This window comes from Amphibalanus amphitrite, unplaced genomic scaffold, assembly GCF_019059575.1.
Source record: "Amphibalanus amphitrite isolate SeventyFive unplaced genomic scaffold, NRLGWU_Aamphi_draft 000000F_arrow, whole genome shotgun sequence".
NCBI classification, from domain to species: Eukaryota; Metazoa; Arthropoda; class Thecostraca; order Balanomorpha; family Balanidae; genus Amphibalanus; species Amphibalanus amphitrite.
Genome location: NW_024881498.1, coordinates 148,084 through 163,000, shown reverse-complemented (window position 1 = coordinate 163,000; position 14,917 = coordinate 148,084). Strand labels below are relative to the sequence as shown.

Genomic DNA, 14,917 nt, shown 5'->3' with positions numbered 1-14,917 from the left:
GCTATCATCACGTGCAATTTGATTGTTGTGATTTTGTTAGTTGACGCCACTAGAAGCAAAAATAATTCGACTGTTTATTTAGGAACTCCCGGTATTCGGTATGTGTCAGGTCAGCCAAGGTCACAAATGGTAAATTAAATTTTAGGTTTGTATAATGTACCGGTCATGTGGCATGTTTTATGGTTCATTACATGGACTTATAATTCGAAAATAGTATGGTCGTTGCCCGCCCGAAGTCACTTTCGGAGTTGTCGGTTCTTTCAGTTATGGCAGAGTTGCCACAAACTCATGACTAAAGCCTGAAACAGACTTTCCACACTCAGGAAATCGCATGCGCATTGCGCAAGCCTTTTCAAATACATGGAAGCGCGCTCGCATCAATCGCACGCACCTCCCGCATGCAATTTGATGCGAGCAGAATTACAACGCATTTGAATAGGCTCCCGCATGCGATTTCCTGAATGCGGAAAAGACTGTTTCAGCCTTCGTTTTGCCAGCCGCGAACGAATACGGGGTTGGGGGTGGGGGAAGGGTAGGGTCCATTGGACACTCCTTGCCGTTTCGACCCTGATCGAGCTAGAGCTTCGCAGAAAAAACGAGATTGTTGCCTGTGACGAGAGGAAGAAGGGACCTGTTAAAATGTCGTAAAGTGTGGCTGCTATGTGGTTTTCGGGGTGCTGATCACGAACATCATGCTAAATTTGATCACAGGTGTTGTCTTCATGCATTTAGGCCAGGCCGGGGCAGGTCAGGTCAACCAGTAGGGGTCCTGCCGGGTATTTGCAGTAGATGTCAACCGCCTCTGACAGCTTCGTAACATGTCACGAACTTATCACCAAAACTACTCCGTATATGTCCAAATTGTTGCTAAATTCGAATTCAGGTCCAAAAACTAACCTAAAAACAAAAAAAAAAAACTCGAAAAAGTGAGCCGAGATCATCAAAGGTTAGTGACCTCAGACCTGACCTGACCTTCAGGTGACATTGACACCCACCCTAATGCATGGGTGATGGGACCAACATCATATCACATGTTTGAACGCCTGAAACCACGAAAAGACTGCAAACGCGCGGCGAATGCGAGTCGACATACCTACGCCGAATCGCGATTCCGGCCAAACATGGTTTGAAAAGTAGGTCACAGATCAAAGGTCATTCGGGTCAGGGTCATGAAATTTTTAGGGTAGGTGTAAAACTTATTAACGCGAGAGTACTGTAAGTTTTGTCGCGATCGGCCGCTTTTTACGCGAGTTATTCGCAAAAAAACGAGAGGGTTCAAAAACCGAGTTCGGCCCCCCCCGCCCCTATACGGGCGAGGGTTGAGGCATGGCCAGCGCCTGTTGGTGAAACTCCGGGACGCTGTGGATCCGTCTCCCTAGGTGGCCGGGGAGGGGGGAGGGAGGGGGGGGGGGGCGGTACAGACGTGGCCGGCCATCCGATGAGAAAAATACCGCTATGCGGCGTTGCTGTTCCGGTGCTGGGCTTAACGGCGACAATCAGCCGAGCGGCGACGGCGGGGAGATGCGGCACAGGAGGGGCGCTGACGGCGCCTTTGTGACGGCGCGCGGCCGCCCGACGGGCCTGGATTGGGCCGACCGGGGTCTGGGGAGGGAGAGGGGAAACGGGCTGACAGCGGGGGTGCCAAGAAGGGTCGGCTGCACTGGCCGCCGGCGCACAGTGTGGTCGAAGAACAGTTTACCGCGAATTTAATCCCAGCGCCGCTCGAATCCACTGCAAGGGGTTCTCATGGTTACTAAATACTGGGGTTGACTGTTAATTCCAGAAATTCCAGACGGCACGATATAATTTGAATTGGAAAATACACATAGGCACGATAAACGACAGCATACACTACTCCACATAATCGCCTTCAAGCATCACACACCGTTCCAGCCTCGTCTTGACCCACTCCTGGAACGCCGCCAGAAGACTGATCGGCGCTTTCTTTCTCAAACCGATGAAACCACCTACATATCGTCTGTGGGGAGGCTACGTCGCTCCATACACTTAAAAAAATTATGATCTTGGTAGGCCTTTTTCCCTACGACAAACTGAGCACTAATGATCTTGCACTCGGCGCTGGCGCGCGGTTTTGGCCATTGCCAGGTGGTGCGCCACAGGTTCGGGTGGTCTCTTGGGAAAACGACGATAGCTTATAGCAAACAGTAGCTAAGGACATGTGGTCTTCACCATTGGATAGAAAAACATCGGCGCATGAAATGACACCCAAAAAATGTGTGCACGTGCAAAAACGTTTAATTGCTTAAGGCACTTCCATTACTTAATAGTCAACCCTAGTACATTGACACTTGAACATCTGAATTCTTTCGCGATACATTATAAGTGCTTGCTTGCGCATTACGACACATAAACGTCTTTTTGCAGGTGGCAAATGTGAGAAGAGGGTGATAATGGGCGTCTGCTAAATGTTATGCCAAAAAATCCGCCCCAAAGGGTTGTAAAAAACTCTTATTGGGCATCCGAACTCCGAAATATGGAGTCCCTGTAATTGTACACCAAGAACGGGTGTTCACGGACACCATACTGGTCCTCCACAGAAACCACAGGCAAGGACGACCCTTGTCCCTGGAGCACATAGTGCAGGCCGTCATCTGCCGAAAAAAAACTGCTGGTTGTGTTCGAAGAATTCTTCTTGCAAAATCGCAGTTGTAAGCGGTTTTGGTCATTTCTTTGAAAAGCACCCATCAAGACGAAAATGAGCCAAACGCGCTCCAAATTACATTAATTAACTACTTCTCATGGCCTTGGCTTAACACTGTGTGAAATTGAAATGAATTCATCCGGAAATATTATTTGTAATGCAATTTTCGTAGGGTCGTATGGAAACTTTTTCGGAACACCCTGGCGCTAAAATCGTACGTTTTTTTTCTTTTTGACGTGCCATCATTCCGCTTAATACAACCGATTCGATAAAACTATGCCAACTCACTTATTATTGCACTGTTTAAATGTCGTATGAATTTCAGACGGAATTGAATAAAAATTGCAAATTTTATTAAACGTTCTTTGGATTAACTTTTTCGGGACACCCTGTATGAAGTCACTATTACCAAAAACCGTGATTGTCGCAGTGTGTCGCAGTGGCTATTGATGTTAGCTCTGTCAAGTGTATTTACAGCACACCGGATCACATTGGCCACTGGCCAGCAGTCGGTCACACTGGCCGCCACCGGTCGCGCCGCGCGCCACACTGGCCGCCACCGGTCGCGCCGCGCGCCACACTGGCGTTAGGCCATCAGTCCATTGGTCGCGCCCTATCAGATAATATATCGATTAATCCCATGCGCGATATAATTCCCCGTTCACGAATCAAGCAAATATTTGAACGGAATGGCGGAAGGTTATTACTGCGAGATGACAACTTACGAAAGGACGCGGCGCGGCAGCGGCATCCGTCTGCAGCCAGCCCAGCACCACTGCCAGCTCGAGCACAACACAGATCACTGACAAACTCTTCGGCCAAGCACCCTGATATCAGCAGTCTATGTGGGCTGGCCATTCGCCCGAACGGGACACAGCCAGCCAAGAAAACAAATCAGTATGCCAGAAATAGCAGATATGCCTAAAGATACCCAAAGTGCACCCGTAAACGTGCACTAGCCAGTCACCAGGCGAGAGCGGTGTGCAGCGGTCAGGTCAAACGATCAATCATTGACGGACGCATCCAATACTCGCACAGCAGAGCAGCAATACAGCACAGCTAAATGGAGCATAAAACAGAAATAGCCGGAGTCAAACCAAGCATTCTTGCCCATAAAGCGTTGTTAGTTGTTACAGCTCGATATCAAGCTCAAAGAACACCAGAACGTTAATGTTGGCATCATTTGTGCTTTTTAAGCTAGCTATAGTGATAGAAATGACAGCCAATAGGTGCGGCAGCCACTGTCTGGCATTCGCCCATCATAGCACTTCCCAGAGGGAGAAAGGCGAGGGACAGAGGGAAAGACATAGCGCGGGGTGCCGACCCACCAGTCTGCGGCGGCGGGCGGGCTCACGGCGCTGCCGACGGGTGACGCCGCCGGCCCGGCCCGGCCGACTCGGGGCGCGTCGTGGCAGACCGGGCTACCCGCCTCGCCGGACCAGCGGCGCTGCATTCAACGCCACGCATTCAACGCTCTCTCACTCAAAGATCAAATAGCACATCAAAAGTAACAACAACAAGCCGGCAGACATCCGCACACCAATCAGTGAACACCCGTTGATTTCCAGTCGACTGAGAGTTAGGGTTGATTACAGGTCCGTGGATCCGGCGACAGTGCAGCCGTGCGCTCCGGAGTCGAGGCTCAAACAGACTCTTTCGGCATTCAGAAAATCGCATGCGAGAGCCTATTGAACTACATTACAATTCTTCCCGCATCAATCGCATGCGGAAAGTACGTGCGATTGATGCGAGCGTGCTTCCATGCATTTGAATAGGCTCTAGGCTCTCCTCGCATGCGATTTCCTGACTGAGGAAAGAGTCTGTTTCAGGCTTATGACGACTACATTCACATTCCAGAATCCAGAAGCAGACAGCGCTCCGCAACTTCTCCGATATGCTGAGCATTGAATGGTTGCGGCTGCTGGCGCCATTGGCTCCCTGACGAGGGCCGGAGTGCAGTGTCGGGCGCTCGGCGGCTCGGGGATCGCCGCCGACTGACTGACTGCACTGGCCAGAGAAGCCTGCCGGAACCAGACAGCAAAACACTTACAGCGTCTCCCAGAATTCACCGAACACTTATTTTCTGACCAAAAGTCGGTGCGAGCGACTTGAGCGAGTGTCATTTGAGCGAATGTCATTTGAGCGAACCATTTTCAGCGACTGGCAACTTAGCGAATATCAAATTGAGCGATTATCAAATAAAGCGATTATCAATTTAAGCGAAAGCTATGTTTCAGCGACATCTTTTTCGTCGACTAGAGTTTGAGCGACTGTCATTTCAGCGAAACACTTCATCGCCCCGTAACGGTGTATTTTTTCTTTTTTCTTTTGCGAGCGTTCGTACAACGAATATTTCCGGAACTTTTCATGGTTATCCGGAACTGGATGGCGGATGTCACGTTCAAAGTTCAGACATTAAGCTCCAAATTTAATGCCACATTTCTAAAAAAATTACAGCGATTCGATTTCACCCCCCCCCCCCTGCTGTTTGCTAGTAATGATGACCAAACGTTTGTTCAGAGATTCATATTGCTTGTGCTGTTTTTCGCGAAATTCACCCGCTTGAATTTGGATCAGTTCCCCATGTTGTAAAATTTGTTCTTGCCCCAAGCATGAAGCAACGTACGAATTTCCAGATATTTGGGTGAGGTCCCTGAAACATAGACTGGATCCCCCTGTGCCATCCCTCGAGTTTATTATTGGTCCTTGGCATTCCTTCCATCGTCCTATCCCTGACGTTCCACATTTCCAGATCAAAGTTGCTGAATGAGGCCATATATTTTTGTGGTTTCCAAGCTTAAAAGAAAATGTTTAATTTGCTGCGCGCAGCTTGAAGCATGACACATACCAAGCGGGTATTCCAAGGGCAAGAATTCCAGAAAAGTAGCAAATGATTGACTTCCGTCGCGTTCGGTTTCGCTGTAACTGTGTTCGCTCAATTGGTCCCCCATTGACCTCCATATATTCGCTCAATCTGGTTTCGCTGATTCTGGTCCTCGCTTAAGTTGATTATCGCTGTGATTGCATTCGCCGACTTGACAATCGCTGAAAAAGTCAATCGCCTAAATTGATAATCGCTGAAAAGGCTTCGCTCAAATGTCGTTCGCTGAAATGACGCTCGCTCAGGTGTCGCAGAACCACCAAAAGTACGATTGCGCTTGATTCTAATGAGGTACGAGCATCATAATTTTACAAGACATCCCTTAGCTATTGAGCTCGGAGACTGTGTGCTGTTGGTGACCAGTCACTACTCGAGTCAACTATTATCCTGAGTCAGTGAAGAGTAGTCCCTTTTCGTTTTTAACCTCAGCAACCTAAAGGCAATCATGGTGAATCAAGTGCAGTTCTGAAGTTCGTAAACGGACTTTCGGCATGGTTTTTACTGGAGAGCTTCAGAAGCTCGTTTTCAAGCAGGTAGGGATGAGCAAATCGCAGTTACATCAGCGAGCGAAGCCAGAGAGAGAGGGCAATAGATATTAGATAACATGGTTGACAAGCCTCGGACATTGCCCCAAAAGACGGTAAATAACTTTTGAAAATACCCATCTCCAATTTTAGTGTTTTCTGGACTAAAATTTTGCGAGGAATCCGATGGTGCGGTTTCCAAGATCTGAAAAATTTCCATTTTGGAGATAGCACCTATTTTTTTGAAAAATAAATATTCGTCAGGCAAAATAGTCAAATAAATTGAAAATATAATGAGTTAATTTTTGTATAACAACACTAGAATGTGTCGAACATGAATTAGAGATATATTTTAGCTGAGATGATACTATATCTGCGCAAATGAACTAGTACATTAACCCTCATCGGCCGAGAAGGGGTGGGGCGGGTGCCGCCTCATAGGGTTTTTCGCGATAGCTCAAAACACGCCTAGGATAGACAGCTGAAACTTGGCATACCTAATCTTTTATTCAAGCTGGATCGTTTGACACCAACCGCGTTTTCAGGTCAGGTCAGGTCACTAGCCTATGACGTCATAAATGAGCCTCTACGAGGTCCTCAGATGTTGCAAATTTGCAACGCCCCCAGTGCCAGAGGAACTTTCATGCAGGAAGATGAAACTTACAGGGCGTAGTATCCTTCAGAAGTCTCACAACTTATACAAGCGGCATTAATGGGTGCACGCAAGCATGAGCTCGTCTCCTGATGGGTTGCGTTATTCGGATGACTGCGTACTCGCTAAGCTCACTATGACAGAATCAAGGACAGAATGAGTCCCAAGAAATCTCTAAAAGGTCCTGAAAACAAAATGACAAACAATTTTCTTTCACGTGAATATATTTTTTCGTGTTTGCTATATGTTTCGGTACCTCTAGGCTAAAAAACTTTTTGCCCTGTAAAAAAATCACTCAGTAGATTGAACCCAAAGTCAATTTTCTGAACTGTTCTGCATCGTGAATTTTGCCATGCATGGTTTGAATTATTGATGAGGTTCAGCACATCGTAATTCAAATTATTACCAGTAAAACGCCTTTTGGGCGAAGAACGAGCGAGCGAGATAGTGAGCCCTGCACGTGCGGGAGGGCGAGAGGGTACTTCCAACAGGCTTGCGCAAAGCACCCTTCTAACCGGTCGCTAGCGGTGTACCAAATTTGAACGCAATCGACCCAGCCGTTCCTGAGATCTGGAAGCGACATTCTGCACGTGCGCACGTGCAAACGGGGTCCAAACTGACTTTTGCACGGCACCCTACTAACTGGTCCCCAACCGTGTACCAAATTTGAGCGCAATCGGCCCAGCCGTTCTCGAGATCTGGAAGCGCCCCCTGCACGTGCGCACGTGCAGTAGCACCCTAACCGCAACACATGGGAATGCATTGCCTGGTGGGTGCCTACCTGTATGCCAAGTTTCAGCGAAACCGCCCCAGTAATTACCGAGTTATTAAAATGGGAACAAATTTGACACCTCTTATTGTTGTATTTTACACGTGCACTGGGGGTGACCCACATGCATCGAGAGTATCCTATTTTTGGTAGAAGGGATGCTGCTACCCTACAAAAATTACCGCAAGTCAATCGCCCAAGCGGCTGCTGAGATATGAGCCGCTCAAAATCACTACTTTTACAAAATAGCTTGAACACCCTTGACTTTTCACGTGGCACGTGCCATGACGGTCACTGCGTATCAAAAGTAGTCAATTACGGGGTAGAAGGGATGGGGCTACCCAACAAAAAAGACCGCAGGCCAATCGGTCCAGCGGTTGCTGAGATATAAGCCTCTCAAAAGCGTTACAGGCCGGGCCGGGCCGGGCCGCTCATAGTGAGATTTTTCCGTTATATTGAAAAGACTCGCTTCGCTCGCTAGCTCGTAGTAAATTTGAATTTGATTCAACACTGTTCCATCCAATATTCTTCATGGCTATATCACTTTGAAGATTCATTACCAAAGCCTTTTTGAGCCACAAATAGGACGAACTTTGGCTCGTTTCAAAAATAGAACCAGTAAAACGCCTTTTGGGCGAAGAACGAGCGAGCGAGATAGTGAGCCCTGCACGTGCGGAAGGGCGAGAGGGTGCTTCCAACGGGCTTGTGCAAAGCACCCTTCTAACCGGTCGCTAGCGGTGTGCCAAATTTGAACGCAATCGGCCCAGCCGTTCCTGAGATCTGGAAGCGGCATTCTGCACGTGCGCACGTGCAAACGGGGTCCAAAATGACTTTTGCACGGCACCCTACTAACTGGTCCCCAACCGTGTACCAGATTTGAGCGCAATCGGCCCAGCCGTTCTCGAGATCTGGAAACGCCCCCTGCACGTGTGCACGTGCAGTAGCACCCTAACTGCAACACATGGGAATGCATTGCCTGGTGGGTGCCTACCTGTATGCCAAGTTTCAGCGAAATCGCCCCAGTAATTACCGAGTTACTGAAATGGGAACAAATTTGGCACCTCTTATTGTTGTATTTTGCACGTGCACTGGGGGTGACCCACATACATCAAGAGTATCCTATTTTGGGTAGAAAGGATGCTGCTACCCTACAAAAATTACCGCAAGTCAATCGCCCAACGGCCCAAGCGGCTGCTGAGATATGAGCCTCTCAAAATCACTACTTTTGCAAAACAGCTTGAACACCCTTGACTTTTCACGTGGCACGTGCCACGACGGTCACTGAGATGTATCAAAAGTAGTCAATTACGGGGTAGAAGGGATGGGGCTACCCAACAAAAAAGACCGCAGGCCAATCGGTCCAGCGGTTGCTGAGATATAAGCCTCTCAAAAGCGTTACAGGCCGGGCCGGGCCGGGCCGGGCCGCTCATACTGAGATTTTTCCGTTATATTGAAAAGACTCACTTCGCTCGCTGCGCTCGCTCGCTCGTAATAAAAATAAAATTGCTTGAAAAATGCTACACCGAAAAAATCCACACAAATAGCCATAAACGTCTGCGTAGCTATCGAAGCTTGCGCGCAATGTCTGTAGCACATTGATTCACCATAACTTGAAGCGACTTGTAGTTCGCTACATTCCCACAAGGTGGCTTTGTGTTGCATATGACGTCACTACCATAAATTACGTCATCAGTTTAGAACAGTTTTTCATCATTTTCTGCAAAGTTCGGCCGTTAATGGCATGTAGCCACCCATTCTGGTATTATTGACAATTTTCAAGTGTTTTGGAACCATCCACTCCACTTTTTCAAGGAAAACATATCCCTTTAACACGTGCCCCCTCACGTCTCTTCTGTGTTCCGCGACACGGGTGGACACGGGTACCTAGGCCCCTACCTGTCTCGCCTACATATTGTTTTTCGCAAACAGCGCACGGTATCTGGTAAACTACCTATGCTACTGTCACGACTCACGATCCTTATCTTCGTCGCGTGCACCTTGTAGAATGTCGCCACTTTTGTGTCCTGAAACTTTTTGCTTTTTGCTGCAATTTTAGGGAAAGGTATTAACAAAAATAGCAGGAGGGCACTAGAGGCTGCACACATCAAGACCAAGAACACACTAAACACAAGAGGTGGATTTTATTCGATGGCAGTAGCGACAGCCAGATTATCCTTGCTATAACGTAAGCACGATTGTGGGGAACGAACGTGATCGAATGTAAAAAAATCGAAATGTCATTTCCATGAGTGATTTATTAATGCTGATCAAGGCCATCCAATGCTGATATTATTTTTAAAATGTGATTTGTGACTTTATGTATATTTTGTCTCAATTACTGACGAATGACGACGGCACATTGTTGTCGAAACGAGTACACTACAAAAAAATTTGATATTAATTATCATTTTGGTTTGCAATTATTGGCCATCAGATTTTATAAAAAACAAACACCTGGAATCTGCCAGGCCTCAACGGGGCGCGGGTTAATTTAATACATACACGCAAACAAATTGGAGTCTGGCCCGAAACTCTCCTTTTCCCACCAGAGCAAAGGCTAGCTTACCGCCAACGAAAAGTGGGAGGAACGGATGGAGAAAGAGGAGGAGAGAGGGGAGGGAGGGAGGGGAGGGAGGGAAGGGAGAGAGAGAAAGAGAAAGAGAAAGAGAAAAAGAGAAAAAGAGAGAGAGAGAGAGAGAGAGAGAGAGAGAGAGAGAGAGAGAGAGAGAGAGAGAGAGAGAGAGAGAGAGAGAGAGAGAGAGGACTTCGGTTAGCCATCAGGTGAGACGACGGAGCCAACACGGCGCTCAGGAGGTGAAATGGAGGTTAGATGGAGGTCACTGGGAGATCATTGGGAGGTGGGCTGGAGCTCAGTGGTAGGTCACTGGGAGATCATTGGGAGGTGGGCTGGAGCTCAGTGGTAGGTCACTGGGAGATCATTGGGAGGTGGGCTGGAGCTCAGTGGTAGGTCACTGGGAGATCATTGGGAGGCCGGCTGGAGCTCAGTGGTAGGTCACTGGGAGATCATTGGGAGGCGGGCTGGAGCTCAGTGGTAGGTCACTGGGAGATCATTGGGAGGTGGGTTGGAGCTCAGTGGTAGGTCACTGGGAGATCATTGGGAGGTGGGCTGGAGCTCAGTGGTAGGTCGCTGGGAGATCATTGGAAGGTGGGCTGGAGCTCAGTGGTAGGTCACTGGGAGATCATTGGGAGGCGGGCTGGAGCTCAGTGGTAGGTCACTGGGAGATCATTGGAAGGTGGGCTGGAGCTCAGTGGTAGGTCACTGGGAGATCATTGGGAGGTGGGCTGGAGCTCAGTGGTAGGTCACTGGGAGATCATTGGGAGGTGGGCTGGAGCTCAGTGGTAGGTCACTGGGAGATCATTGGGAGGCGGGCTGGAGCTCAGTGGTAGGTCACTGGGAGATCATTGGGAGGCGGGCTGGAGCTCAATGGTAGGTCACTGGGAGTCAGCTAATGGTCAATTCCTTACAGAAGCCGATCTGTGTGCGCTGGTCCCGGGAGAACGCCCGTCTAGGGAACATTTGATTGAACTCCGGACTGCGTCATGCCTGTCAACAGAGCACACAGAGCACAGGGTCAGAGCACACGGCTAGATCACATGACCAGAAAACACAGAGAACACAAAATACTCGGACAAAGCAAACAGAGCACACGGTCAGAGCACACAATCAGAGCACACGGTCAGAGCAAGCAGGCAGAGCACAAAGTCGGAGCACGCGGGCAGAGCACACATTCGCCATGGGTGTTACGACATAGGCAGGCGTACACACAGTCAGCTTTGTTAAGTTAATTGAAGGGATTATCAGGGTTTCAAAAATTTGAAATCAATATAAACTGTATAGGAGAGGGTGGGGTAAGACGCCCGGGTGGTGTAAGACGTCCTTTCGATATAACAAGAGAACTGTTCATATATACAGGGTGTCCCATTATCACATTATATTTGCATGTAAAAGAGAGTATATTACACTTTGATGTATTTATAGCCACTCAAAGTGCTCCCCATTCATGGGCAAACATATGAATACCGTACACGGGGGTGAGTTTGCCTCGCTGGGTGACTTTGGCACTTTTCTCGAAAATGCTTAAGGGTGCGTTAACTTCGGAGGTGGCTCCGCTCAGCGTTGGTGTCCGAGCACTACTACTCCGATTCTCAGCCAGTAGATGTCACCAGGGTAGAGCGCTTTTTTCCCACGTTAATGACCTTCTCCCCCTCCTCATTTCACGGCCCTTACGATAACGACGTTTGGTTACTGCGCCGGCGCGGCGGGCGGCGCCGACTGAGGGAGATCATGGTGTGTAAACACCGCGCGGAAGGAACACGTCTCTCGACAGGCCTTCCCGGCGCCGTCCTTAGCCTGGTGTAGCTAGAGCTACGTCTTACCCAGATAGAACGAAACTGATTATTTGATATGAATACATGTTATCGAATATTGAGTCTGCCGCAGCTCTAGTCACAAGAATGCGTCTGATATCCTCACATGATTGACCTGACGGCATTGTTTTAGTGAAATGCAGTGCTAGATTCGCATTGCTACACATACTACCAGTAAAACGCCTTATAGAACGACAAACGGAGCGAGCGAGAGGGTGGGCCTTGCACGTGGGAAATTGTGAGGGGTACCTCCAACTGACTTGTGCACGGTACCCTACTAACCGGTCTCTAGCAATGTGTCATATTTGAGCGCAATCGACCCAGCCGTTCTCGAGATCTAGAAGCGGCACCCTGCACGGGCGCACGTGCAAAATGGGCCCCAACTGACTTTTTCACGGCACCCTACTAACGGATCCCTAACCGTTAACCAAATCTGAGCGCAATCGGTCCAGCCGTTCTCGAGATCTGGAATCGACCCCTGCACGTGCGCACGTGCAGCAGCACCCCACATGAACTGTGAGACATGAAAATGCATTGCCTAGTGGGTGCCTACTGCCTACCTACATGCAAAGTTTCAGCGCAATCGGCCCAGGAACTACCGAGATATTGCAATTGTTACAAAAATGACTCCTCTTCGTTTTGCACGTGGCACGTGCATAGGGGGTCACCCACATGCATCGAAAGAAGGCAAATACTTGGTAGAAGGAATCAAGCTACCCTACAAAAATTACCGCAAGTAAATCGGCCCAGCGGTTGCTGAGTTTTTTTTCCTTTCAAAAGCGTTACAGCCCGGGCCGGGTCGGGCCGGGCCGCTCTTACTGAGATGTATCCGTTATATTGAAAAGACCAGACATGTGCATGGATCCGAGAAAAAGGATCTGGGATCTGATCCCACGGTTCCTGATCTCGGATCCGAAGGGATCATAGATCCAGCTCTGTAATTTATCGAGAGATACGTAGGGATCACAGATCCGAGTCTCATTTTTTGCTTGAGATCCAGTGAGATCATAGATCCTCACTTATTTTTTGTCAACACATATCCTCCCCCCCCCCAAAAAAAACACTTGTTTCAACTCACAAACGTTCTGTTTTAGTGATTTTATGTGATCGCACGTTATAGTCCATAGTTTTGTGTCACTTATTGGCATAGAAACTCTTCAAAACATGGTTTCAAATGTGGTGCATGGTGGGATCCACTCACTACTCAGATCATAGATCCATGTTCTATTTATCGTCAGATCATGTGAGATCATAGATCCAAGATGTATTTTTCACGCCGGATCCGGTGGGATCATAGATCCCAACCTGTATTTTGCTTCGAGATCCACAGAGATCATAGATCCATCACTCGGATCCATGCACATGTCTGGAAAAGACTTCGCTTGCTTCGCTCGCTCCGTAACAACAACGGGAAGTTCAGCATCTATTTTCTCAGGTATTGAAACGTTGAGTTGAGCATTGCTGATAAGATTATCAGGAGTATGAAAAATAACCTCTTGCTCATATCTGAAGGAATTAAAAAATTAAAGACCAATATATATTCGGGCGTGGCCCTTCCTCAGTGGTACACGTACAGTGTTACAATGGAACAAGAGAGACGTATGTGACGTATGGGCCACGCCCGTATATATATATATTGGTCTTTAATTTTTTAATTCCTTCAGATATCAGCAAGAGGTTATTTTTCATACTGCTGATAATCTATTTTCTCATTTGAAGGTAAGCCCCATGCGCACAATCTTATTTTAATGGAGCAGACTATGAGCTGGAAGATTCGTATTCCATTTCTCATCTATTTCTCATTTGAAAGCATGTCGTTTGAAGCTAAGCCCCATACGCATAACTTTATTATATCAAGTAGACTCTGGACTGGATAGGTACAAACTACAAATATTAAAAAAATATCAATTTTACCTATAGGTAAACGAGGCATTGGTATGCTTCCTTGCTTTTATAGCAAGCTGCATTTTATTGACTGCTAGCAACCATGTAATATGTTCCTTGGGAACTTCACAGAAATATCTATACCTACTTACCATCCACCTTTTTTCAAACGGCTGCTGCCTGCTATACTTATGGAAGGGATGATTATTTAACTTGCTTCTCCAGTGCCACTGCCAGTGCTCTACCTCCTCCCCCTCCCCTCCCGGACGCCATCCACTCCGTCCATTCCATAACTGACTACCTCCAACTGGTCAAGCAGAAAATGGATCCTATCGTCAATATTTGGAGTCGGCTTACGCCGCCCGTGACCTCAGTCACAGAGTGCACAACAGCATACAGTGTCCTAAATAGGTACCAGGGTTTCGGAGTTGGAATCGTCCGGGGTCGTGGCAACAACTGAGGAGTCAAAGTCGGAGTCGTCCAAACTCTATCGACGTCGACTCTGGAACATGTAGTACGTATGTATTCTATGTAGTCTAAGAGCATGATTTGCCCATGCAGTCGATGCAGTCGAAAAAAAAACATACAGGATGAGGCGACTAGCCCTGCCACACATCTAACAAGCTGAAACTTTTTTTGTCACTCATCCCATCATGGCAAAAAGGGGAAAAAGGGGTAAAAACTCACAACAGTGAATGATACTTCGATGTAGGTAACATATCATCATTGGCTCAGATGTCGACCACGCATCAGCTAAGGTAATTTCAGCAATCGTGTCAAAACTGAAGCATTCGCTCAGCATCATGCCGATCTCATTTTGTGCTCCTTGTTCTGTGTCAGTTTCGTGTCATGTACGAATGCAATACATACATGTATGTCAATGATACCATGGATGCAATATTAGGTAGGTATGTACCTGTTATACTGGTATGTTTTCATTGGCTTCGCCTCTGCACTGTGTCAGCAGAGCAGACGCCAAACTGGGGATTTATGTGTGATGCATCGCTGATGTACAACTACTGATGCACTGTTTTATTATTTTCCGTGAGTATTACAATACATAGTAGTACTGGTTGTTCCTTCTTGGTCTTGAGCTTCACCATGTGGTTGCTATATACCGATACCACATTATTTGCCGACGTGTTGTGAATTGTGA

General features: G+C 47.8%; 1 protein-coding gene across 2 annotated transcripts in view; it reads right to left on the bottom strand.

Annotated features, from left to right (window-relative positions):
* Nucleotides 1-3,114: 3,114 nt before the first annotated feature.
* LOC122379558 (dnaJ homolog subfamily C member 5-like) overlaps nt 3,115-14,917 on the bottom strand; it is a 122,983-nt gene continuing 111,180 nt past the window's right edge. For both annotated transcript variants that reach the window (XM_043361963.1, XM_043361883.1), the window contains 2 exons: nt 10,975-11,053; nt 3,115-4,683 (listed from right to left, as the gene is read on the bottom strand). In XM_043361963.1, coding sequence (XP_043217898.1) covers nt 11,016-11,053 — 38 coding nt within the window. In that variant the 3' untranslated portion in view covers nt 3,115-4,683; nt 10,975-11,015. The remainder of the gene's footprint in view (nt 4,684-10,974; nt 11,054-14,917) is intronic.